General features: G+C 48.8%; 1 protein-coding gene across 3 annotated transcripts in view; it reads left to right on the forward strand.

The window, feature by feature from the left end:
- ADCK1 (aarF domain containing kinase 1) overlaps positions 1-27,392 on the forward strand; it is a 116,175-nt gene that overhangs the window by 75,409 nt on the left and 13,374 nt on the right. For 2 of the 3 annotated variants that reach the window (XM_032405699.1, XM_032405700.1), the window contains exons 6-7: positions 7,510-7,668; positions 15,386-15,502. In XM_032405699.1, the coding sequence (XP_032261590.1) occupies positions 7,510-7,668; positions 15,386-15,502 (276 nt within the window). The remainder of the gene's footprint in view (positions 1-7,509; positions 7,669-15,385; positions 15,503-27,392) is intronic. The other variant, XM_032405701.1, reaches the window with a different exon arrangement.

The following is a 27,392-nucleotide window of genomic DNA, read 5'->3' on the forward strand; positions in this document are numbered from 1 at the left end:
GAGCAGGGTTCCTGAGTGGCACCGGGCTTCCATCTGGAAGCCCGAGTTTTCTGAAGCACCTGTCAGTGGCTACACAACAGCCATGGTTGGGAGTGAACTAGGAGTCTCGGAGCATCCCTGGGTGTCCTGAGACCCAGCAGCCACTCCTGTGTCAGGCAGGAACTTGCCTCTCCCCAGCGGTGCCATCGGGACCCACTTGGGCTGGAAGGACAGCTGACACCATTTCTCTACGCAGAGCCTTGCTGACTCCCTAAGTGATGGCTGCCGGCAGGTCAATAGCAATAATAGCGCTAATAAAGATTTGGCATCTTCCTCCTGGAGATAAGCATCAGATGCTTTCCTTGGGAAGTACGGCCTGGCAGCTGAGTGCGGAGTACAGAGTGGCTCGTGAACAGTGGCTGAGGCCAAGGTCACCACCTCCGTGCACCGTCAGCCTTAACAGCATCACCGATGGTGCTGCCTTGTCGCTGGGCTTGGTCTCTGGTGGAAAACATCCTCCCTGGCTCAGCCTTCTCTGTAAACCAAGATAGAGCCTAACTGGAAAGCTCATTTCGTTTGATATTTGAAATAAATCTTATAATTTTGTTCCTGAGTCCTGACCTAGAATAGTACCTTGGGTTTAGGAATGAAAACCCCAGGGAGGTTCTCGTGTGTGTTAGCAGGAGAAGCGTGATTTCAAGGGGGCATTAGGGCCACCTTCACTACCAGCAGCTTGGAGACAGGGTGAGGAAAAGCGTAGCTTTCTGGTGCTTCCTTTTATGACATCTCCAGGTACTTTGCATCCTCATGCCTCTCTCCCACTGCCCGCTGTTGTCCCTCTTTCTTCTCCAACTCTGTGATGCCCCCCCAGCATCGTCTTGAGAGGAAGATAATCTGACTAGAGTAATTCATACTAAGGAGAGAGTGACTAATAGGCGTAACCTTTGAATATTTGCAGTTGAAGAGGTGAGCTGCTAAATCCAAATACATATCTGCTGTAAAGACAGGTCTGGGGGTGAGGCTTTTGAGAGTGAGGAGGTGGGGGACTGCTACTGGTTGTATCAGTTAAGATGCTTTAGGCTGCAGGTACCAGAAAAATCCAACTAAAAGTGGTGTAAATAATAGTAACCTATATTACGTCACATTTTAAGACCCCTAGAAGTAGTGTTGACTGTTCCAAGGTTGACTGATCCAGCACTTCACTGTGGTTTCAAAGGACCCAGGTTCCTTTTGTCTTCTATTCTGGCTTGCCCTTCTGGGTAGTGCTCCTCATGGTCCCAGAACAGCTGCAGCAGTTCCTGCTGTGACAAGTAGATGACATCCAGTGCCAAAGAGGGCCTGTTTCTTCCCTCATATTCCTTATCAAAAAGGAGCCCCTCAATAGCATTTCCTTCATTTCTCATTGGCCAAAAGTAGGCCACATGCCCAAGTCTAAATCAGTCTCGGCAAGAGACATAAGACTGATCATGATTCACCTTCTCAGGCTAAGGCCTGCCTTCCTCGAAGGACACGAAAGATGCACAGAATTGGGGTTCTGTTAGCCAGGAAGGTGAGGGAAATGGCTTTTGGGTTGGCACCTACTAGCACATGCCACCTTCGTGTTTTGTGTCTCCTGCGCACCTGGCACTCCTCTTGGGGCAGGGGACAGTCTCTTGGATAGACTGTTGAATGATGGCAGGAGGGTGGGAGCCAAGTCTCGGTAAATGGTGTTTGATGGACCTGACGGTGTTAGTGACTTTGCACAAAAGAGAAAGGCACAGCCAGGGGTGTTTTTCAGCTTTGTCATTATCACCTGATATTGTCCCTTTAATAGTTGGGGCAACTCTACTTCTAGATGCACGGCCAGTGACTCTTATTGATTTGAGTGGCTGTCCAGAGCCAGACTAATTGGGCCCAGAGATTGGAACAATGATTCAGCAGGAAGGGGTGAACTGACAAGGCAGAGTCTGTTCGTCTGCTGGCGGGCTGGCTTTGCCCCAGCTCTTGCCCACAGTAGCAGGGAGCTCAGCTGGCTGGATCTCACTGTTGTTCTCACTGTCAGAGAGCACGGCAGGACTCAGAGGGCCTTCGAGCTGGTGGGAAAGCCATAATCCCCAGGTCCCAGTAGCACCACCCCGTATTGCTCCCTGTTATCTCGTAAGCTTCTGGAATTGATGATGAATATTCCCTTGCTCTGTCACCCCCTAAAGCATCTAACTCCTGCTCTCCATGTACCACCTGTCTCCAAGGTGCTCTCCCACACGGGGGTGGGACTCTGGTCTGAGCACCAGAATCAAATCCACTGTTTGATACCATCTGGCCCATGCCAAGGGTCTCTAAAAATAAAGACCTGTGATGGTCATGTCGTTGAGTTTTTTTGAACATTTTTAGTGCACGCTTGTCTGTCATCTTGTTTCTTTTCTGAATGTGTTGATTGAACAGTGGGTGGCTAGGTAATGTTTGTTGGCACAGACTCCAACAGCTGATTTTATTTTCTAAAAGACATTAAAAAACACCAGAGATGTAGACTATCCCATGGAAGCTTCTCTCCACCCTATAATTCTGTTTTGTAAAAAGTGTGCACTTTAATAACTTATCGGAGCAAAGATAAACCCCATGAATGGCAAGCTATTTACATCACTCTGAATTGATTTTCGATCCTTGTTGAACATCCATTTTTACCAGTTTGGATCCGTGCAGGCGTTCTATTTAGCGTGCTGTTTTCCCAGAGAGCGTTATTTCTTTTATAAGATATAATAACTTAATAACAGTCAGTCTTACTTGGGTTGCAGTTTTAACAGTCCACAACGGTTTTTTTTACACCTTATCTCACACTTCCTATTGTATTATGCTGTGTTGCATTGCATGAGTCAGGGCTGTGTAAAGAAAGGAGCGAAAAAACCCTGGGTCCAAGTCCCGCATTTGAAATGACAAGCTGTGACCTTGAGAAATGCTTTAACCTCCAGGAACGTTTCTTTCTCTGTAAAATGGGCAAGAAGAGGATTAAATGAGAGCATGTTTATAAAGTGCCTCATAGCACAGTGCCTGGTATGGGGTAGGTACTAAATAATGGTAATTTCCTTTTTTTTTTTTTGTTATTATAAATAGCAATCACTAGTTTCCAAACTTTTGTGTGACTTTTTTCCATTATATTTCTGTGTGGCTCACAATTGATTTTTCCTCCTGTGAGCCAATGACCCTATAGGAAAATAATTTCATTATTCTACCTTGAAGGAAATGTTAATTGTTGAACATACCTTGATTGACTCATAAGGTTTCAAATCACGTAGAAAATTCTCAAGCATTCCAAAACTGTGGTCACCGAAAATTCAGAGGTAATCCCTTTCCCCACTGAAACCTCAGAAATAGAAAAACTTAATTTATTTGAGTAAGACACATGTGAACATATAATCATCTCCAGGGAGAAGACTAACCCTTTGAAATGTTCATTTATTCACTCAGTTATTCATGTGAATATTCAGTAAACATCTGCTGAATATAGAGTACGTGCTAGGCACTGGTGGAAACATTGGCTGTTGGAAGAATTTTATGGAGAAGATACATTTTGGGAGAAAAATCAAAAAGCCAAATTGACAACAATACCTGTTTTATTTTAGTTGACTGCAGCTGTTGTCAAAAAGGAAAAACTTAAATGAATCTACTTAGGGCAGGCTCTTAGAAAGGGAATTGGATGAAAACAGAAGGTGAAACGGTTTTGTTTTATTCTTCTCAGCCAAGAAGAGTCCCTAATGGCAGCAACCCAAACCATTTTAGATGACTCCTAACCTGACCCATTTCCCTCCCCACCCCTTGAAGTTCAAGGGGTTGGTAACCCCCCTGAATTATGTACAAGATTATGTGAGTATGTACATTTTCTGGGCTTCATAGCTGGCATCAAATTTTCCAATTGGTAGACTTCCTATAAAAGGGGAGGGTATCCTTTTATAAAGCGGTGAACCACTGATGTCCATTCCAACAGACCCTCTCATTTTATATTAACCAAGGGAGTGACTCAGCCATTACCCACACAGTGCTTTAGAAACCAGCTTTATGAGTACTGTAAAGTTTTTTGGGTTATGAATTAGTTTACAAATTAGTTACTAGCAATTAATCAATCAAATCTTTGCTTTTATGATTAATGACATTAGGTATTAATAATAACCAATAGTACTAGTAATGACTAATTATATAATTGATTAGTAACAGAAAAATCTGTAAAGTGCCTTTCAAATGCTGTTTGGATAGCAATGATATTTCACAAATAACAGTGACCATATATTAAACCATGAGGATTTATCATTTGGCCAGAAGCCTCATCCCCAGGTAGAGACCCCACTCGGGTACATGCGGCTCCCTGTGTACGCCCACATCTGGCCCTGGGTAGTTACCTAGGAGGGAGTCAGGAATTCTTTTTTTTTTTTTTTTTTTAGATTTTATTTTTTATTTATTTGACAGAGAGACAGCGAGAGAGGAAACACAAGCAGCGGGAGTGGGAGAGGGAGAAGCAGGCTTCCCGCTGAGCAGGGAGCCCGATGCGGGGCTCGATCCCAGGACCCCGGGATCATGACCTGAGCTGAAGGCAGACGCTTAATGACTGAGCCACCCAGACGCCCCAAGGGAGTCAGGAATTCTTGATCGAATGAATGACTGAGCCTCACTGTGGTTCCTTCCCTTGTCCTTCCTGGGTGAGAACCTCTGGAACTGAGGCTGGAGCAAAACGTCCAAGAGGTTTCTCCCTGAACTCGGAGCCCAGAGAGTGGAATTCAGGTGTTTTCAGATGTCAGCTGTGCACTTGGCCCTGGCCCCCGTGAGTGCATCTGTTTCCCTGTGCACCAGCTCTCCCCTTTGGTGGCGGCTGAGGGCCGTCTGAGGGCATGGTGATGAGACATGATGCCTTGGGGGCCGCTGATCCCCACTGCCTGGGCCTGACACATGCCGTCCAGGCCTTGCTGTTGCCACCCCTCCCACCTAGCTTTGTGTGACTCAAACAGAAACAAAACATAAACTAAATCAATTATCATAAGGTCACAGGTCTAGCCCATGAAAGACTAGACAAGACTTAAAAGAAATTAGACTGCAGCCGAATGTAATTAAAAAGGGTTTTGATAGGAATTGAGTATAATAACCTTGTGTGATGATTCCTTTAGAATGGCATCTGGTACATCGTCTAGGACACAGGGTTTAAAGACAAAGCTGTAAATGCCTTGTAGTTAATGGCCCTGCTTTAGATCTCTTTCTTTTGTATTGCATGTGCCTATCACAGTGCTGGGCATCATACATACCAGGGCAAAAGGAAGCTTAAGACTAGGTTCATAGCAGGAGCTCAGTGAGTCCTTCTGGGTAGATGGGATGGAATCTTAGTCTGGTCAGGCTGCTATAACAAAATGCCATAGACTGGGTGGCTTAAATAAAAGACATTTAGGGGCACTTGGGTGGCTCAGTTGGTTAAGCGTTCGACTCTTGATTTCGGCTCAGGTCATGATCTCAGAGTTGTGAGATCGAGCCCCGAGTTGGGCTCCTTGCTGGGCATGAAGCATGCTTAAGATTTTCCCTCTCTCTCTGCCCCTCCCCCTCCACTCACACCTGCTCTCACACTCTCTCTTAAAAACAAAAACAAAAACAGATGTTTATTTTTTGTAGTTCTGGAGGCCGGAAGTCCAAGATCAAGGTGCTGGCCAATTCAGTTCCTGGTGAGGACTTTCTGGCTTGAAAAGAGCTACCATCCCTGTGTGCCCCTACGTGGAAGAGAGAGCTCTGTCTCTTCCTCTTTTTTTTTTTTTTTTTAAGATTTTATTTATTTATTTGAGAGAGAGAATGAGAGACAGACAGCACGAGAGGGAAGAGGGTCAGAGGGAGAAGCAGACCCCCCGTTGAGCAGGGAGCCCGATGTGGGACTCGATCCCGGGACTCCAGGATCATGACCTGAGCCAAAGGCAGTCGCTTAACCAACTGAGCTACCCAGGCGCCCTGTCTCTTCCTCTTCTTATCAGGACATGAAAAGCATCATAGGGGCCCCACCCTCATGACCTCATTGAAACCTAGTTACCTCTCCTAGGCCCCGTCTCTAAACACCATCACCATGGGGATTAGGGCTTCAGCATTGAATTTGGGGGGATACAAACATTCAGTCCACAACAGATGGCGTAGGTTTTTGGTACCAACGGGCCCATGGTTTTTTAATTCTTTTTTTAAATCTTTTTTTAAAAAAATATTTATTTGAGAGAGAGAGATAGAGAGAGCATGAGTGGGAAGGAGGGGGAGAAGCAGACTCCCCGCTGAGCAGGGAGCCCGATGCGGAGCTCGATTCCAGGACCCTGGGATCATGACCTGAGCTGAAGGCAGATGCTTAACTGACTGAGCCACCCAGGCATGCCAGGGTTTTTTAATTCTTGTCATTGCTGTCTGGCATAACCAGGGAATGGAGATGGGCATTCTTGGAGAACTGGGACTATAATCCATATCAAGAATTTCTGGTAGGATTGGTCACTTTGAACACTGAAAGGAGGGCTTATAGTGGAACAGGAGAGTTCCTTTCTGTGTTTCTCTCGGGAAAGGGAAATGCATCTCCCGTGTTCCTGGCCTCACCGTCGTCACCTACTGCAGAGCCATCATCCACAAACTCTCCAGTTTCTCTCGAATCCAGAGCCCCAGTGTGGGGCAGCCTCAGAACTGAGTCCCAGCCCATGGTAGGGGTCATGGCATGCTCTGCAGATGCCACTGGGCTCCTGTTCTCTGCCAGGAACGTTTAATTTCACATCATTAAACTGATAAATGCCCTATAAGTCTACTAAAATCCTGCTTTCCATCATGTCCTCACTCAAGAATCCATAATGTGGCCAAATTGCCAGAAACCTGAGCTTTTTATCCCAGTGGTCACATCCCTTATCTCTTACTCCTCCTGTCTTATCCAACCTTGTTTTCTTATTCCAGTGTACTTTTTATCAAGCAATATTTTAGACATGGGAAAAGTATAGAAAACAACATTATAAATGCTCAGGTACCAACCCCTCAGCTTAAGAAATGAACAGAACGCCGTACAGTTGCAGCACCCTCCCTGCCCTTTGTAAACAGGCCCATGAGGAGCAAGTCTGGGTGCAGCCAAGGCAGCAGGCGGCAAGTGAGCAAGAGCAAGGGTTTGGGGGCTGGGTGGACTCAAGTGGAATTCTGTCTCTGTGCTTCCTTGCTGGGCAAATTTGGGACAATCATATAACCTCTCAGAGCCTTGACTTCCTCATCTGTAAAATGGGGGATAAGTGTATACTGCAGACCTCCCAGAGTTGTGAAGACTGAGTGGAGTAATAATGTAAGGGCTTGACCCAGCACTGGGCACGTGGGGAGTGCTTGGCATATGGGGGTTCTTACTGCTGGCAGCTCTTGGGCTTTTCTCATCTTGGATTTGAACTATGGGGATAGGCCCCCGGGAGCAGGGAGCCCTTGCTTCAGGTGAGGCCTGGGGACTTGTTAATGCCCAGACCCAGGCAGGAGGGCAGGGAACGGAGCTCCCATGGTGCGTGCTATGGGCTGACTGATGGGGTGCTCGGTGGATTTCAGGTGCTTGTCCTGGCTGTGAAGCAGCTGTTTCCAGAGTTTGAGTTCATGTGGCTGGTGGATGAAGCCAAGAAGAACCTGCCTTTGGAGCTGGATTTCCTCAATGAAGGGAGGAATGCTGAGAAAGTGGCCCAAATGCTCAAACACTTTGACTTCTTAAAGGTAGGAGGGGCAGGGCAATGGGGGGCATGGTGGTGTGGTGAGAGTGCAGGGGAAGACTGGTCCCTGCCCTGAACATCCCTCCCTTGCAGGACATGAGTGGGGATGCCTCCTTCCCGAGTCTTCTTTCCGAACCTGAATGATTTGTCCCTAGTGTTGCACGTTAAAGCTCTTGAGGGCACAGTTACAAAGATATACCAAATGTGATTGATTGAGCCAAACAGATGTTTATTGAATGATCTGTAATTCTAAGACACTGAGTGCTACCCAAGGGCCTCTAAGCTGTGGTCTCTGCCTCTGTGAAGCATGGGATGAGGACTTTGATGATGATGGTAGTTAATGCTACCATGCTCTGGTACTGTTCCTAACACTATACATATATTACCTTGTTTAATATACAGTCAGTTCTCTTATAATGCAATGTATGTGTTCCTAGAAACCTCCATAGTATGCAGACTCACACAACAGAAACCACAGGGCTTATGGGGAAAATAGGGCTAGGCTTACAACAGTGCCAACAGACACATGACAAGATGCTCAGCATCACTCATTTTCAGGGGAATGCAAACCAAAACCACAGTGAGTTATCACCTCACATTTGTCAGAATGGCTAGAATAAAAAAGACAAGAAGTAACAAGGGTTGGCCAGGATGCGGAGAAAAAGGAACACTTGTGCCCGTTCAGTGGGAATGTACGTTGGTGTAGCCATTGTCAGAAATAGCAAGCAGGTTCCTCAAAAAACTGAAAACAGAACTAACATATGATCCCTATAGATGCAGCCTTGTGTTTATTACTGCATTATTTACAATAGCCAAGATGTGGAAGCAACCCAAGTGTCCATCCTCAGATGAATGGGCAAAGAAGATGTGATATATACACGATGGAATATTACTCAGCTATGAAAAAGAATTAGCTCTTGCCATTTGCGACCACATGGTTGGAGAGCATGTAGTGCTAAGTAAAATAAATCAGACAGAGAAAGGCAAATACTATATAATCTCCCTCGTATATGGAATTTAAGAAACAAAACAGATGAACAAACAAAAAAGACAAAAAAGTGGACTTAAATACAGAGAACAAACTGGTGGTTGCCAGAGGGGAGGTGGATGGAGGAATGGGTGAAATAGATAAATGGGATTAAGAGTCCACTTACTGTGATGAGCACTGAGTAATGTATAGAATTGTTGAATCATCCACCTGTAAGTAATGTCACACTGTTCATTATACTTCAGTAGAAAATAAAATAACAAAAAGAGACAATTCACAAAAGAGAGAATGCAAATTTAAAACAATGTCACCAGTGACACAGAAAATAAAAGAAGGTGGGAATCTACTAGAAATAGCATAGTTTTATGCATGTTAAATGGCTAAGAAGTACGTAAGACCACAGAGCACATGGCACTCTATCATGACATCTGCTTGTGAAGGTGGGCATCGACAGTTGCCGCTTGTGAATTATTGTGAGGTGGTGGAAGGCCGGTCGTCTGGAATTGGACGGAAAGTTGTAATGCCGGATGTGCATGGGCGGGACTCATGACACCTGTGGTGATGTTGGGGTGTGTGTGTTTTGTGTATGCCCGTGTCGTGCAGTCTGGCGGGAAGCAGTTTCCTGCATTCACATGGTGCTTCTGGGGGAGGATAGCTCACATAAGCCAATGCAAGATTTGCATTATGATCAAACTGCCCCCCTAATATATCAGTTGCATTAGAAAAAATTTGTGTTTTCAAGTATTATAGAAGAACTGCCTGTCTGAGGATAGAGGACACTTACTGTGGGAAACAACATCAAATGATACAAAGTAGCAGCTTTGTAAGAGGTCCTCCTGCTAAGTGCTTTCCATTCAGAGAAAGGGAGTCCTGTGGTTGATCAGCACAGGGCAGGCTCCGCTGAGGAGCCGGCACTGGAATGGGTCTTTGAGGATTGGCCTGATGTTCCCCATGGGCTCCATATGCTTCTCCCTAGATAGATGCATGCCAACACCACTGTTCTTACAACATATTGGTCCTTGGCGGGTCTCGGACCCTTTTACCCTGGGGATTCCTCTTCATGGTACACGGGGTTGGGCCCCTCTGGTACTCTGTACCAGAGAGCTTGGCTTTCAACTCTTTGAAGAGATCAGCCCTTCTCTCTTCACAGGAAGCCTGGAGCATGTGGGAAGGGAAGTCACAGAGCCATTAGGAGCTCCAGGTGCTAGTTCCAGAGCAAACAGGTAGTGCTCTTCTTGGGGAGGGGGTCTCAGTACATTGAATGGAAAGGTCTCTTGCTCTTGACTAAAGTGTTCATGTGGCTTCTGAAGACATCATAAGAAATGAAGGTAGTGTTTATACTTCTGCTATCCAGATTTATTAACAGAGATGGGGAGACTGAGAGTGTACCTACCCTAGCCACCTGAGAATCCTAAAGCTCAGATCATGGGGGAAAAGCCACAACCGTGGATCAGTGTAGTGTCTTCACACTGATGTTGGTGAAAGATGTGGCCATTGGCCAAGTTTGACCCTTTGAGTGAGTTGAAAGTCAGGTCTGCCTGGATGCCTCCAGTACTATGTTCGACTGCCTTTTCCTCAGCTGACCATCATAGATCTGGACATAGAGACCCTCTTGTGCCTGTAAATCCCCATGTGCAGACTAGATCTGATAACACTGCCCCAGCCTTGAAGTTCAAGCCACCAGTTCAATAAAAATGTGGCCCTCTCAGACAAGGACTCATACTAACTTATTAGCATGGTGCCGTGGGGTCTAAACTATGTTTGCTTCTGCTTGCATCTCCCATGTCTTCCTCTGCTTTATCCCACATTTCCTGAGCATTTCCTGAGCTCGTTGTGTTAGGAGTTGGGGGCGCCTAGCTGAGAAAGAGCTGGTTGGCTCCCACCTGAGAAAAGGTCCCATCTAGTGGGGCACAGACACACTGTGTTGCCACGGTCCAGGCCTGCGCCATGCCCAGATGTACAGCCTGTGACAGAGACTTGGCTATGTTTCTGTGGATGCCCAAGAGCAAGCACTTCATTCTGCTCAGGATAAGGAGCTCAGACGGGGCCTCCAGGAAGTGTTGAGTGTACAAATGGGTAGGCAATATTGACTAAATGTTTCTTCTGCTTCCCTGGATGCTATCCAGGTACCATGACATTGGATCCTTCCAACAGCCATCACCCCATCTTACAGGTGACAGTCTTCGAGTAGAGGAGCTAGGGCTGCAACCCAGATTTTCTGATTTCATCTCTGGTGCTCGCTTGAGGACATTCTGTTGCCTCTTAGCTGGCAGGGTGCTCCTCAGCACCAGAACTATGAACCAAACAGAACCATCTCCTTCACCGTTCCCATGGAAACAGCAAATCATCCTCTGGCTGGGGCCAACTAGCATCTGCCAGACCAAGACATGTAATAATAATAATAACACAAATTTCTGAAATGAGGATGCCAAATGGGTAAATAATTAATGTAACAATTTGACCTGCCACTTCTAAAACCCACACACTGTTCCTAAGACAATGGTGTGACTAAGGCTCCTGAGTAATTAATTTTGCCTAAACACATAACAAGTGAGAAGCAAATTTTGCACTGTGAACCCAGTTCAGCTCTTAAAACTGGAGATAGATTGCCTTTGCACACGGGCACCCCATCACAACATCTGTGCGTAATTAAGCCTCAGCGAAGAGTTTACCTCTCAGTGTTTGAGGCATCTTCCAGTGGGGTTTAGTAACCTCAGCCCTAAGCTCTAAATCTCTGAGCCTTGGACAAGCACCGAATGGAAGTGTAGGGTCAGGGAGGCTGGGAGAGGGTGAGAGGGCAGCCAGGCTGAACGGTCAAGACCAGGGCATTTGTGGATCTGTCGTGTATTGTGGGGAGGGGCCAGGGCAGGTGGTGAGGTTTGTGACCAGCCTGGGGGAAAGCTGGGACAAGGGAGGAGGGAGAAGCCTTAGAAGCACAGGGTTTGAGACCAGAAGAGATGAGAGTGTGCCTGGACATGTGGAGGCAGGGAGAGGTAAAGCTGTCCTCTCCTGAGCGGGCCCGCTTCAGGGGGCCACTTCTTAGGGCAAGGTAAGGATCCTGGGACTCTCCAGAAATTGTGGGCAGACCTTGAGGGATGTGCATGCTTTTGGAGAAGCACCACAGCTTCCTATGAATCTCAAAGATGAAAAACCGCTGGTGGAGAATAATTAGTAGGAGTTAATATTTTTTACGTGCCTGTGCTATGTGAGACACTTTTTAAAGTGCTTTGCTTGTATTTACTTCTTAATCCTTATACAGTCCCACGAGGGAAAGGCCATGATTAGCCCCTTGTCAACGGCAGGGAAGTTGAAGCCCAGAGAGATGAAACCATTTGCCCAAGGTTACACAGCTTCCGGGAAGGGGCAGAGGCGGGTTCTGGGTGGAGGCAGCCTGGCTCCAGAGCCTGCGGGTTATACCGCGGTGCTCTCCTGCCTTCGTAGGAGTTTATGGGGCAGATCTGAATTGTGCTGAACTGTCTGTAGCATCAACCCTCAGCCCTGGTCGTGTGTCAGAACCATCCGTGAAGGTCTGCATGGCTCTCATAGGGCAGCTGGGGTCTGTCCAGCAGGGGCTAAGTGTGTGCTGTCGTTTCGAGCACCAGGATTCCACACATGCTCGTAAGAAGTTGGGAATGTTGCTTCGCTGTAAATGTCATCGCCATTTTACAGGTGGGAAGCTGGCACTCCAGTTATAAAACCTACCCAAGGTCACGCAGCTTGGAGGGAGCAAAGCCAGGGCTCCAGCCTGGCAATCAGCCTCGGGGTCTGTGCTCTGCTTCCCTGGGCTCCCCAGGAGATGGGCACGGGCCCAGGCGAACCAGGGCCTGCATCACAGGTGCATTGACCAAAGCACAGGAACAGAATGGAACCAAGGGGGCAGGGCCAGACTATGAGGCTGAGGCCCAGGTTCTCGGGCTGGAATTTTCCATAATCTGTGCCTTCCTTCTTGGGATCAGGATTGGCCCCAGCATGGGTGGGGGGCAGGTGGAGCTCATGGGAGTGGGGCCTCTGATTTGTGGCAAGGAGATAGACTTTGGACTCAAAGTCCTGATGGCCAGGGTGTGAACCTGCCTGTGGGGTCAGTGGGTCCCCCTGGCCACGAGCCTCCCTGGGTTGAATTTTGTTTGGGGGGGGACATGGGAGGGTTCTTCTCATTGCCTCTTTAGAATGATTCTCTTTCATCTTTCTCCACTTTGATGAAAGGAGCAGAAGGCACGGGGATGAAACATGGGTGTTGGGGTGAATTTCACCTTATGCTCCCAAACCCTCCTGCCCACAGAGTGATTTAGGGGCAAGTCATCGACCTTAGGTCCCACAGTCAAGCCAAGTTTCTCCTAAGTGAGCAGGGAGCAAATTTGCATTTTGTAGTCATTTCTGTGATGTAGTTGTCAAGGGGCAATTTGCGGTCCTCTCTGAGCTCCCATGACAAACCTCTCTACCTCCCGGCTTTGGTATTCTGTCGTTTCAGATCTAAGCTGCTGTGGCAGGGGCCATTGTGTTGTCCGACAGGACACTTGCATTGGGAGGGAGGCTGGGGAGAAAGGTGGAGGAGGGGGGAGTGCAGTGCTCCCACCGCCCTGATTAACAAGCCCAGAGAGTCTCCAGACTTTGGGTTTTCTCTTTCCATCTGTGGCTCTTTCAAGTGGTTTTCCAAGTTGCCCCAGGCAGGCCCAGATGGGGGTCTGACCTTGTGTCCCCAGAGCCCCAGGCGCCCACTGCCAAGCTTAGGTTTTCAAACAAACCGAGAAAAGAACTTAACCTCAAAAATATGTCCCTTCCATTTGGAAGCCACAGCCAACAACAGCAAACTTGCACTCCTATTTTTAAAGATAGCTTGTGAAAAATGCCACGCAAGACTGAATTTTAAGCTCACAGTCATAGAGAGTCACAGATTTCTCTATTAGCCCAGATTTTCAAATGGCAAGAATGGCAGGAAAGTAGCAAACCACAGTGGCACCTTGACTTCGGTTGGAACCTTTGTTCCAGGGAGCCCGGAGTGTTTTGCACATGTGTGCAGCCCCAAGCATCCTCAGAGCTCCTTCTTGAGATGGGGCAGGAACAGTCCTTTGTGATAAGGAAAACTGAGGCACTGGAGGTTAAGTGGCTGGATTAAGACATGGTAGTATTTGCAGAATGAGGAAGGAAAATAGGTTTCTTGACTTGAGGGCTGTGGTCTTATTGCTAGATGAGTTTTGGGGGTCAAGATGAGGGGAGTCCTTATTCCCCCAAACCCTTGAATTAACTGCCCTTGTTTCTTTCTTTCTTTTTCTATCTTGTTTTATTTGTAAGTGAAAACAAGCCCATCATGAGTTGTTCGGGAAACGTGGCATCCCGATATCCCAGTCATTCCTCCCTCCTGGCAGTGGGGGTGCTCTTGGGTGTCACTCACTCATCGGGCAGCCCAGCAGCCCTTGTTGCAGTCCCAACTCTTGTCTCATGCTGGGGAAATCTGTTCTCTTTTTGGCCACTGGGTGTTCTTAGAGTCAGAGGGAGTTGGAGAGCGTATTAATTAGGAATGCATTTGTCTGCAAGTAACCAACAGCACAATTTAGAGTGTCTTAAACAAAAAAAGACTTATTTTCCTCACATGGCAAGAAGGTGTACAGCAGTTGCCTGCTGATATTGTGTTAGTGGTGTGATGGTATCAGGGCCAGCATCTCTGATTTTCTTGGACTTTTCCTCATGGTTGCAAGATAGCTGCTGCAGCTCCAGGTATCACATTCACTTTCAAGGTAGGAAAGAAGGGTAAGAAGAGTTGCACCATTTACGAACATTCCACCCCCCCTTTTTTAAAGATCCCACTTATTTATTTGAGAGGGAGAGGGAGAGAGCTCACACCAGCAGTGGGGAGGGGCAGAGAGGAGAGGGAGAAGTAGGCCCCCCCGCTGAGCAGGGAGCCTCATGTGGGGCTCGATCCCAGGACCCAGAGATCACAACCTGAGCTCAAGTCAGATGCTCAACCGACTGAGCCACCTAGGCACATCCCTTTTTATGAAGAAAAGAAAAACCTTCCCAGAGCCCCAAGCAGGCCTCCATGTATGTTTCCTAAGCCAGCACTGTGTCATGAGGCCATAGCTATTGCAAGGTGGGCAGGGAACTTGTGTAGTTTCTCCTGTCTCTGGGGAAGAGGAGGACTGGGAATAGCTGCTGGGTTAGGATCCAGCATTATCTGCCACAGAAGACTTGTAGGAGACGGGCATGAGAAAACTCAGGACTTCCTGACTGAAAAATTTCTCACCCAGTAAAAATTCGGTCATTTGTTCGTTCGTTCATTCGTAGACTTAGACATGTAATACATCCATTGCACAAGTGTAGAAACTGAGGCAGAAGGTTGAGATTCACGTGAGGAGCGTGCAATGGGCCTGGTGAGAGAGGGAAATAGATTTCAGTGCCAAGTCTGGCTCAGGTATGAGGGGTTCCTCACCTGTTTCTCTAAGTCCCAATTTTTGGTTCTTGATGGTGTCTGGAGGCATTGAGGAGGGTGGGGAAGCCGTTCTCTGGTCCCTAAGCAGGAGGGTGGCTCTAAAGGGGGGCCCGGGGGCCTACCTGGTGGAGGAGGCAATGTGGCCTGCCCCACCCCTGCCCCTGCCTGTCACTGCTCGGTCCCCCTCGGGCTTTGTCTCGTGTTCCTGGGAGGAGAATCTGCCCTTGCCTGGCTCACTGTGCCTCTCTGTGGTCCTGGCCTCTAGCTGAGGGCCAGCCAGCCCTTCTGACCTGCCCTTGCCTCTTCTAGGTCCCCCGCATCTACTGGGAGCTGTCCACCAAACGGGTCCTTCTGATGGAGTTTGTGGACGGCGGCCAGGTCAATGACAGAGACTACATGGAGAGGAACAAGATTGACGTCAACGAGGTGAGCTTGAGCGCTCACGGCTGCTGTGGCGGGACACGGGCTTGGTCGGGGCTCCTGACCGAGGGCAGGTGTGCCCCTGTGAGGTCTTGAAACGGAGCCTGTTGTCTGAAGAATTACAGTATCTCTGAGCACAAAGCATCCTCCCAGGGCATCTGGTACCGCCCTCTGCCCTGTCTCCTAAAGCTGGGCCTGGCTGCACACAGTGGGGTGCAGGCCCATGCTGAGCCCCTTCTTGCAGCTCATGCTCCAACAAGTGACTACCGTCTGTCCTCTTGTACCATCCGAGCCCCACAGAGCCGAGCGGCCCCAGAGAACAGTGCCGTGAAATCTGGTGGACTTAACTGCTTCTGGCCCTGTGGGGCCTGGGCACAACCTCCTCCCTCCTCCCGCCCTCACCTCTCCCTGCTGCTCCCCAGACCTCAAGGGGGTCAGGCCAGCAGGGGACAGCAGGAGCCAACTATTTCTACTTCACAGAGCTACAAGAAAAGGAAAGCTTCTGTCTCCTGCCTCCCACCCCATTGGTCTCAGGGAAAGAAAGCTGGCCGGTGGGGTTGAGGCCTGTACCCCATTTTCTTCTTCTCGGTTGCTGTAGGGTCCCACAGGTAATGATGGAGTTATACTTTTTCAACGACACCCATCATTTTTATAGTCCCTCCTCTGAGCTAGGTAGGGGACTTCAGAGGGGGCCAGGCATTATTCCCTTCTTTAAGGAGCTCACCACCTAGTGTTGCTGTTAGATCCACAGCTAAATCCTTACAAGACCCTCTGGGCAGCGGGAGAGGTGTGAGCGAGACCCCAGGGAGCTACACAGAGGAGGTGCTTGCTTCTGCTGCAGGTCAGCTTCCCCGGCAGGATGAGCAGGGATTTGCTGGGTGTGTGTGTGTGTCAGGGTGGAGGAGTTGGGGGGCAGTGATGGCAAGGAAGGGGAAGGGAATGGTGAAGTTTGGCAGGATTTCCAGGGGAGTGTGGAAAAATAGGGTGGGGGCAGGTAGTGAAGATGTTGGGCAGGACCTCAAAAGTACTGGGGAGTCATGAAGGGTGTTGAGGAGTGCAGTGATGTGATCCACCGCTCTGGGTGGGTGAGAGGAAGCAGTGGAGACAGGTGAATGCTCTTTCCTTCCTCCCACCCCAGGCAACATATGAAGATGAGCCTGTGGTCCCAGTGGTGGGATGGCCCGGAGGAGGAAACTACCCCTTGACTCAGCAGATGAGCCAGTGGAATGGTAGGAGAGGGTGCACCTTGGGAGCTCAGGCCTCCGAGTGCCTGTGTGGCTTCTGCTGATGGGGACAAAGATCTCCTTCTAAGAAGGTTGTGAGGGCCACACGAGTGCTGAGCGCCGTGCCTGGCAGGTACTTCGTGCTCCAGTATGGTAGCAAGATTGTTGTTGTTGTTTTCATTATCTTTGGGCTCTGTCCTTTCCTTCTTCCTCCTTTATCTCCTTGTGTTTATTGAATGCCCAACTTGGCGTACCAAGTGCTTTTTTCCATAATAAACCTGGGAGGCAGGTCTTAATGTCTTCATTCTTCTGATGAGGAATCAGAGATTCAGAGAGGGAAGGTAACTTGTCCAAGGTCACACAGCTCGTAGAGCTGGGATTGAAACCCAAGCCCCTCTGACTCTACTGTTTTTTAGTTCGTAAAAGGAGAGGTTGCGTCAGAGCGTAGGGCACTGCTGCTGGGAACATGGCTGGGAAGGGCTCAGCCACAGCTGGCCTTGGCCTCCTGGGAACTCAGGGAATGATGCTCCCGGAACCGTTGGGGGCCTCAGGGTATGTGTGTGCAAGGTGGGGAGGCCGGACAGGCACCAGGCCCCCCCGCCCCCTGCTCTGCCATCACTGGAGTTGCCTGGTGGGCTTTTCTGGAAGAGGTCTCCCTTTGGGGGTTGGGAAAGGATAAGAGAAGGACTGTTTTAATTCAGCCCTCCACTTTCCGGATGGCAGGGCACTCTGAGGGAGAGCAGTGGATATCTTTCCCAAGGTCACTGGGCCAGTAGCACAACTTGGGGCTTCGGACTCTGCTCCAGTCACTGTTGCCTTCTAGGGTAGGCCTGGGAAGGTGTTGGGGTCGATCTCCTGCGCAGGAGGGAGGGAGAGACCTGCTTGCCCATCTCCTCCACTGGTGGTTGGGGTGGGGTGTGTCCCTAGACATCTAGCCAGGGATCCTCTGCCCACCGGGACCCTTGGGTGCAAAATCTTTGGCTCCAGTGAGCAGGGGGAGAGAGAGGGAGGGAGATCATCGCCAGCTTTTCCTGAACAGCCTTAACGTGGATCAGGAAAGATGCCACAGGCCTCATACCTCCCCCTCCCCCACCAGGTTACCAGCATTTACTTACTGCCGCTGCCGTGGGATTTTCATTTCAGCAGCGCCCCCAAATCCATTAATCTCTTTGGATACAGTGAGTCCAGGGCTGCAATGGTGTTTTATCAGAGGCAGCTTTGATTTTTCAAAGACAAGTGCAAACAAAGATGTGCTCTGCTGTAGTTGCCCGCTCTCAAGGCTGAGCGAGGTGCCTGGGAAGAGGGGCAGTGGGGCTGGAGGGAGGGGGCCTGCGGGGGCTGGGCGGGGGGCTGCCCTCCAAGAGCCCGGGTTCATCTGCTCCTGCCTCCTGCCCTCTTTAAACGTCCTTGCAGATAAGGCCAGCGTTCCGGGCAGAGCAGACCCTTGGTGGACACCCTGTGAATTAATGGAGAATAAATCAGCCAGCCTCACGCCCTGGGTTAGCTTCTGGGAGGCAGGGCTGGGGCAGAATGTTGGTTTTTTGTTTTCTGTGGACATGCAGGGTGGGGCAGGCCGATATCAGAGTGATTTGGGGAAAACAATAACAGAAATAATAATAATTATAAGCAACTAATCTGTGCCAGACACATGGCACATGTAATCTTTACTCCTTACAGCTGGCCTGCCAAGGGCTAGATGAGAGACCATAACCCCATGATTGGATGAGAAAGCTAAAGCTCAGAGAGGTTGAACAACTGGCCCAACCTCACACAGCTAGCGGGGGCAGAGCCAAGCATTTGAACACAGGTCTGCGGGATGCTCTTACTCCTCCACCGTCTCCATCCCCTCCCAGGGATCAGACTCTGGCTGCATTGGAACCAGCCCCCACCTCCCCCCCCAGAGCGACGGCCACATCAGTAACTCCTTGAAGAAGGGAGTGCAGTGCTGACTAAGAAGCTCTGCCCCCCACATGGGCCCTCACTGAATGCAGCCCTTCTCTCTTGAACTCATGTCAGGCATGTTTTTTTTTTCCATTTCATGCAAACACTGTTCCCCTTTTAGAGAGATGAGTAGACAAGCGGTGTGTGAGCCTTGCGGAGCACAGTGCCTGGGGTGTGGGTGGCACTCCAGATTGGTGGTTAGTTGATTACTGTTGTTTTCATGATTATTACCATCACTGGACCCTGTCCTTTCCTCCTTTACCTCCTTATGTGGTTAGCGTTTACCAACTGGCCAACTGTGTGCCAGACGCTTTCTATACTGTAAGCTTAGGAGGGAGGGCTTAGTGCCTCTATTTGCAGGTGAGGAATTGGAGACCTAGAGAGGGGAGCTCCAGATCCTGATGGTACATGTCCACCATTTTCATATGGATCTCCTATGTAATCTCCAGCCAGATAAAGATGCGAATCATTTCTAGCCCTCTGGCAGGCTTCCTCACCCCCCCCAGAGTTGCCTTTCTGACTGTTGCCAGAGATCACTTCCGCTCACTACTGAACTTCATATAAGCAGAATCCCACGGTGTAGTCTTTTGGGTCTGGCATCTGTCATCAGTCACCTGCGGGTCTTTTCTGGAAGCTCTGTTCTCTTCCATTGGTCTATTGGTCCATCCTTCTAATAGTACCACACTGTCTTGATTACGTAATTCCTCAGTCCCCTCCGGCCCTGGCTTCTGGGGTTTGTATGACCTGGGAGGCTCTTTGGTATTCTGGGATGTTGTCATTAAATACTGCTGCAGAGACCTCAGGCTGGGCAGTGGGCGGGTGTGGCCCGTGTGCCCTACTGTGCTGTCACTGACCATTGGTTGGGAGAAGACAGGGGACAGGCCCGACTTTACAGAAACTAATCCGTATGTCTCTTACCAAGCAGCATCAGAGTTGCAGGCCTCACGGAACACTAGTGGGGCATGAGCGTGTGGGGGTGGGGGTGGGTGGGTGTGGGTGGTGGGGGGTTGGGAACGGGGAAGGGGGAGGTTCGGGAGACTCCATGTGACTGACAGTTTCTAACAGACTTCTGAGGTTCTAAAGTCTCCTGAGGTTTGTGGGACTCAGCAAGTCGGTCCCTGGAGTGAAGAAGCCCTCCTTAGGACAGGCTGACTGTGAGTGTCCCTGGGGAGGGAAGTATGGGACAGCCAGAAGTGACAAGGGGCAAATATCGCATCCCAAATCCTGGGTGATAGGGTGTTTAGTGGCATCTTGGCTGCCACAGGCGGGTGACTCAGGTTGAAGTCGGGGCTCAGGAAGTGGCTGTAAAAGGAGTCGCTTTCTAGGTGGGTGAGGATGGTTCCAGATCCCTAGGCATGTGAGGACCTGAAGACCAGGCTAAGTAGCCAGTACCCAAAGAGTCAGGGAGAGAAATGCCTGCATTTTAGCCCCTGTTCTGCCAGTGGCTCGCTGTGTGACCTTGCATAAATCACTCCGCCTCTCTGGGCCTCAGTTTTCTTATTGAAGGCATTGGATTAGCTGGACTCTCAGGGTACGTCCTGCTTGGATATTTTACACAACAGTGATTCTTGGCTTGCTGGGAGCTAAGACTTCAACCATCTATTTCAGAATCTCCAAGGGGAGCTTATTTAATAATGCAGATTCCTGCTGCACCCCAGACTGACTCATCAGAATCTGGAGTGGAAAGGGTTGCAAGAATCTGTGTTTTAACAGACTCTTCAGGTGGCTCAGACACTGACTAGAGTCCAGGAACCACTGCCACAAGGCCAGCCTTCAGGCACGGGGCAGCGCTAGCCCAAGTGTGCTCACTCATCCAGGGAGCCTGAGGCCTGGGAGGGGCCAGCAGCCTTGGGGGGCCCTCTTTTGTTTGAGTCTCTGCACCCAGAAGCTGCATATTACCAAGGGCCTGCCCTGGTGATCATATTTGCCAGTCACATTAAGAGCTGGTGACAGTGACTGTCATTGATTTTATTAAAAGTAAAGGTCGAGCAGAAGCATGCTTTCCTAGGCTGGACGGAGCCTCCTCAAGCTGTAGGACGACTATTGATTGCAGACCTTTTATCGAAGGTTAATTGGATTTCAGTGAGTGTGTGTTTAAGACCGTGCCTGGGCTGAGGCCCAATTGAATTTGTGTGAAATTAGCTAGAGAGAAAGGTGACCAAGTTGGGAGTTTGGGGGAGGTGGGGATGGGGACTGGGGTCTGGTAGGCAGACACCTGCTGTCTGTGAAAAGTGGGGGTAGGTGCAGAGATGGGGAGCTTGCAAGAGATGCCTGGGGGCCAGCTAGGGGAAGAGGGCAGGGAGCTCCCAGGGGTCATTGGCTGGACTTTGATTCAGTCCTCTGTCTTTGGGATGGCCCTCTTGGTATGTGGTGTGGCCTCCAGAGCCTATCTTTTTACCTCTCCAGAAAGTAGATCTCGCCTTGAGTCAGAGTGGGGGTGGTGGTGGGGTGGGGATCAGGGGTTCAGATCATACTTTGAAAGCCTTCCCATGAATCCTCCTTTTTCAAGACCCCCAACTCTGGTTTTCAGTGGTGTCAGGGGCCTTCATTTGCTGAGCCTCTGTGGGCTTGGGGCAAACTTCAAGCTCCCCCCTTGCCAGCTTAGGGCCCCTTGTTGTCTCACTGGCTAAGCCAGGTCTCAGTAGCTGTCTGTCCCGTGTTCCCCCCCCCCCCGCCCCCGGCAAAGGCAGTTTTGCTCACCTCTTTCTGTCTGCTCTCTCTGTGGTTGGGGGCTCTTTGTATTCTTCGTTTCTTTTAGCCCTCTTCGTGGGGTCGGGAAGGGAGTGGGGTCAGTGCATAGGTTCAGTCTGCCACGGTTAGCCAGAAGCCCTTGCCATGCTTCTTCACTTCATCCATTCCAGGTCATTCTGGGAGCCGCGGAAGGGTCTCAAATGTATCTTTCACAGATGTTTGTTGCGCACCTACTGTGTGCAGGCACTGCATGTGAGTGCTGTACCAGAGGGATGCACAGAGTGTGGCAGAAGGGGAGGCTGGGTGCTGCGGCAGGAGGGTTTCAAAGTTGGCATGCCCTGGGGTTATGCCTGGCTCTACCATTTGTTGGCCAGGCTCCCTTGGGTAAGTTACTTAAACTCTGAGTGATTGTCCACATCTGTGTAGTTGGAGTCCCAACAATACTGACTTCACAGGGTCGTTGTGTAGACTGTAGGCTGTGAAGTTGTGTAAGATCATGTATTTAATTAATTCATTAATTTTATTTTTTTTTTTAGATTATTTATTTATTTGAGAGAGAGAGCCCAAACAGGGGGAGGGGCAGAGGGAGAGGGAGAAGCAGACTCCCCACTGAGCAGGGAACCTGATGCGGGATTCGATCCCAGGACCCTGGGATCATGACCTGAGCTGAAGGCAGACGCTTAACCGACTGAGCCACCCAGGAGGCCCTGTGTGAGATCATGTATAATTCATGATGTTGTTATTCACAGAGGCATGTCTTCCTGAGACTTTTTGCCCCCCTCCTTTCCACCTACGTCTGTTGTCGTGGGTACATAAACTTGGAAAATAAGCAGCGGTCATCGATTGAGCAAATGGTGACCCCCCCCATCTGAAAGGCCATGCTGCAGTTAGGCCCCAGTCTCCCTGTGTTGAATGCCACACTTACTTTTCCTCAGCATTGTCTCCCACTTCATGGGCCTCTGGCTCTGTGGTAGAAAGTGCCCAGAGGACCAGGGGAGCGAAGCTGAAGAGGCATGAAGGATCCTGCTTACTGAAATCACTAGAAACAAAACCTCTCCTTCCATTGTCCTCATATAGAACTCCATTAACGCGTCAGACCAAATCTTGAGAAGTGTGGGGATGTTTGAGAGATCTCGGTGCACGAGATGGGTTCTTGGAGATTTCTTTCCCCAACAGCAGGGGTGTTAGGAGTGGAGTCAGCCTTCCTGGACTCTGGTACTGGCTCTGAAACTTATGAACCAGTCACTCTTTGGAAGCCCCAGCTGCCTGTTAAAAAGTGGGGGGCAGGAGAAAACCCTATAGGATTGTTTGATGATTGAAACATGAAGCGTTTGGTGCAGTGGCCGCAAGACATGCTCAACACAAGTTGTTATTACATTGGAATTCCAGCCCTCAGGCCCCCTTGCTAGAAAGAGGAAATGTGTAGGGAAGAAACCCTTTCCACATTTCTTATATTGACCCAGGTCAGGTAGGAGGATGTGGAAGTGTTTCTCTGGAGTGCGTTGTTGCCCGAGGCAGGGGATGTCAAGTGTCGACAGCTCTTCCTTCACTGCGTCTTCAGTAGTCATGGCTCCTAGGACCCAATCCCTTTGGTCACCGAGACCCTTTGAATCTGTCTTGCCAGGAGACCTGAGGAGGCCTTATTGGCCTTGGGGATAGCCTACGTCCTGGCTCTCGGGTGATGTCCCACTGTAAGTCTAACCCAGAGAAGCTTTCGCCAAGCTCCGAAACTAGAGTAACCCCCCAGCTTCCTATAATTAACCCACTCACCACCTCTCCCAGCACTGTGTGCGGTTGAAGAGGTTCCCCACGCCTTCACATTCAGGAACTTCATCTCCGGGCTGGCTAGTTCAAGATTGACCCTCTCCATGATTTGGCCTCGCTGGGCAGCAGCAAGTAATCTGAGGTTCATGTATTCCCAGGGAAGTTCCCGGGGGTTGGGTGAGGGCCGAGAGTAAAATCCTGGTCCTTCAGGCTCTGGTGCTTCAAGAAGCCTGGCCATAAACTGATGGAAGAACAAGGAGAATTTGACTTATTAACGTCTTTATACTTAACATCAGGCTACTTACGTGATTATTAATATCCTGCAACACCAACCTCTTATTTCTTTGAGAGATCTTGGCCTTGCTTGCACGACACCCCCCAAGAACATAAATAGACTTTCCTTTGGGGGTGGGAATAAATTAATCCATGCAATTATAGAATAATTAAAGCACTTTCAGCCAATTCAAGTTTTGAGAAAAATCCAAAAATAACTCCTTGATTTAAATATTATTTACTAAATTAATTCTTTACTCAACCTTTTTATAGATTCCTGTTTTTTTTTTTTTTTTTGTACCTCCTCACTGTCAGGGAATAAAGGCATTGCGTATTTACTAAAGTCACTTACATGAATGGCACATTCTTTTTACACAGAACAAGGAAAAGACTTGTCACTGACTTTTTTTCTAAAAAGAGCTATACTGTGGCTTTAGTTAACAATGAGTTTTTTGGCTAGAGAAGCAGTCCTGGATTTCCCTCTGAGACTCTTTTCTCCAAATGGAATGCCTTCTTGGATGCCCTTCGGACCTTCAGAGGGTTTCACTTCAGCCCTCGCCTCCAGGCGGGAGCTTCCCTGTCCATGCAGAGGCAGGAGAGAGCAGGTGATTGACAGCTTGTTCACTGGACCCAGGCCACCTGGGTTTGTAGCCCGGTTTCACTCACTGCTAGCTGGGTGACCAAGCTTCTTTGCCTTTTTCTATTTCTTCCTTCAGCTGTCTACTGCAGAGGATGGCTGTGAGTCCATGGCAAGTGCCCAGAAGGGTGCCTGGCCCAGAGTGTTGGCTAATACCATTCTAAGATGGTGGCATCCCCCTGTCTTGACGCAGATGCTACTGTCACAGGGCAAGGGACAGCTTTAGAGGAACAGAACAGACATTTTCCCAAAGAAGACATACAAGGAGCCAAGAGGTACATGAAGAGCTGCTCAGCATCACATATTGTCAGTGAAATACAAATCTAAACCCCAAGGAGATATCACCTCACCCCTGTTAGAATGGTCCTCAGGGAAGCTAAGAGAGAAAAGTGTTGGCGAGGACGTGGAAAAAAGAGAATGCTCGTGCATTCTTGGTGGGAAGGCAAACTGATGCAGCCACTGTGGAAAGTAGTGTGAAGGTTCCTCCAAAAATTACAAACGGTCCTACCGTATGAGTCAGCAGTTCATTCTGGGTATATATCTGAAGGTAATGAAATCAGTATCTGGTAGAGATACATGCATCCCCATGTTCATTACAGTATTTACAATTGTTTGCTCTTAATCACGAGACATAGCTAAACTATTATGGCAAGGGGGTGGGAAAGAGGGTTGTGTGCCCAGTGACGGCCTTGGGTTTCATCTGGGATCCTCGGGATCTCCGTGAGTAGGAGGGGGCTGGCTGCCTTCTCTGGGCAGATTGGTTCCCAGAAACTATTTACTGCAACTCTGACAGATGTGAAGAAAAATTACCCAAAATTTAGAAATTAAGGCCAAGAGTGTGCGGTGTATCCTTTCGAAGTCATTCTTGGGCATTGTTCAGGCAGCGCACCGAGGGCTTTTTAATATCTAGGGGAATGTACTTGTGTTTGACTCTGCTATTGACAATTAATTAAGGGCTCAGACTGAAGTCATACGTCAACCTGTAGATCTTATCTGGTAGAGATGCAAATAATTTCTGCCCAGTAGAAAAGATAACCTCAAAGGTTATGATTTCCTTACTGCTCTGTAGGACAATAACCAGTTTTATATCTAATCCAGGAATCTTAGTCTCTTATTCCTGTTTAAATTCCCATAAATACACAGTCCCTCAAAATTCTCTGAACCAGCTCTCCCTTCTTATTTGCTCCTTTATTGGTAAATTAAACAATCTTTGACATGTGTTCATTCTGTATTTTTATGAGTTATGTTTTTAACTTTTTGAAAATTACACTTTGATGAAAGTGATAATGGGTACATTTTTTCCCCCACGTTTTAAATAATAAGCTACCACATTACAACAAACACATTTGTGTGTCTTATATAGTAATACAAGCAATTTATAGTATATAGTATATAATATAGTATATAATATATAGCATATATAGTATATAGTATATAGTATATAAAGTGCTTTCTCAGATGTGGTCACGTTTTGACCTTGAATGTCGAGGTTACCTTGTGAGGAAGTAGAGCAGATGGAATTAATCCCACTTAACAGCTAAGGGAACTTAGACCCAGACTGAGAAGGGAGGTGACTTGTCCCCCAGATCAGGCATGTCCTAGGTGGCCATACCAAGATGGCACCAGAGTGAAGCTGGTGGCCTAGGCTGGTTTTCTGTCTTGTCTGTGCCTTCCATATCTACCTATGTTGGTGAAATCTGGTTAAAGTGAACAGCTCCCAAATTGTAAGACACCCAAGTAGGAGCAGCTGGATGGGGTGTTGAAATGGGGAGGGCCACTTGATGGCTTTGCTTGTGTATCTATGAGGTACAATTGGCAGCCCCTCTTCCTCCTCTAGCAGCAGCTCACTCCTCGTGGGCAAGGGCTCCCCCATCCTGAGTCCCCAGACCCTTAGGGGTCATCTTTCAATGTAGTAATGGGGGCCCAGAGCGATTAGCAATATTTCAGAAAGCTCAGAGGAGATCATATATCTCCCCGTGACGGGTCTGCCCAGACTAAATGAAATGTCATTTCTCTGCTGTTGGCTGGCATTCTGTCAGCTCAGTCTGGCTGTACTGCTTATCTTGGGCTGATCAGGAGCCCTGATTGGACCTTATATGCATCCTTGACAAATAAAAATGAATTATTACTTAATAAATGCAATTGGTTTGGCAAATGCAGCCTTTCAGAGCATGGCTCCATGGAGCTCCGAAGAGCCTAACAAAAGGGCTTCTCAAAAGGGGACTTGCTGGCTCAGCCAGGACCAACTCTAGCTGGGCCCCTCTCCGAGGAAACAGAAAATGGTGGCCCTGGGGCAGCTGACATCTCAGCCTGAGGCTGAGAACTCGACCTGGGGCGAGGTCCTCCAGGTGCCCGCAGAGTACTGGGCATTCATTTCACCCAGTGCAACATCGGATAGGTGTCAGGACTCAGGCAACCTCTTTCCTGAAGCTGAGAGAAGCAACTTGTTAAGGTCACACGGTTCACTTGGGAAGTGCAGAGGTTGGCGTGAGCCTGTAGGTAGCGTGGCCGCCAGGAGGCCGTGGGTCATGCCTTGCTTGAATCTTGGCTCTGCCTGTCGGTAGCCCTGTGGCTCTGTGTAAGTTGAACCTCGAGGAATCACAGCTCCTTATCTGCAAAATGGGGATCGTAATTGTACCTACTTTTAAAGCCGACATGAGGACGTCAGCTATTGCTATAGTAGGGTTATTCTTGAACATTTATTTTGGGGCCAATTATAACTGATTGGGATTCAGAAGAGATTCATGGGGTTAGGATAAGCATCAAGACAGGAACCACAGCATCTCAAAAAAACACAGACAAGGGTCTCATTCATGTTGAAGGTAGAGTCCTATATTCACATGTTTGGCCTGTTATAGGTAAGTGGATGCATCATAGAGCCAGTTGATGGTATGTAAATTACACCTCAATAAAGCCATTTAACAAAATAGAACCAGTCTCTGCCATCTTGGGAGCTTAAAATAGTGGGCTACATGGTCATTAATCAAATAATGATACAAATAATGTGCTAGTACCATGAAAGAAAAGTACAGAGTTCAATGAGAGTTTGTGGCAGGAGAACCTCATCTAGGCCAGGAGGTCAAGGAAGGCTTCTCCAGAGAGGTGATGCTGAGCTGGGATGGGAAGGAAGAGAGGGGTGAACTAGGTGAACGGGAGATGGGAGGAAGGCTCTTGGCAGAGGGACAATCATGTGCAAAGGCCCTGAGGTAGGAAAGCACAGGGCCATTGAAGAAGAGAAAGAAAGCAGAGGTGGCTTTAGTATCACTGTGGCATGAGATGAGATGAGGGAGGGAGGCTGGGCCTGGTTGTGCAGGGCTTTGTAGGCCAAGCAAAGACCCTACTCCTGTGTTCCCCCACCATCCATGGG

Source organism: Phoca vitulina, unplaced genomic scaffold (assembly GCF_004348235.1).
Source record: "Phoca vitulina isolate PV1807 unplaced genomic scaffold, GSC_HSeal_1.0 scaffold7, whole genome shotgun sequence".
Classification (NCBI taxonomy): Eukaryota; Metazoa; Chordata; class Mammalia; order Carnivora; family Phocidae; genus Phoca; species Phoca vitulina.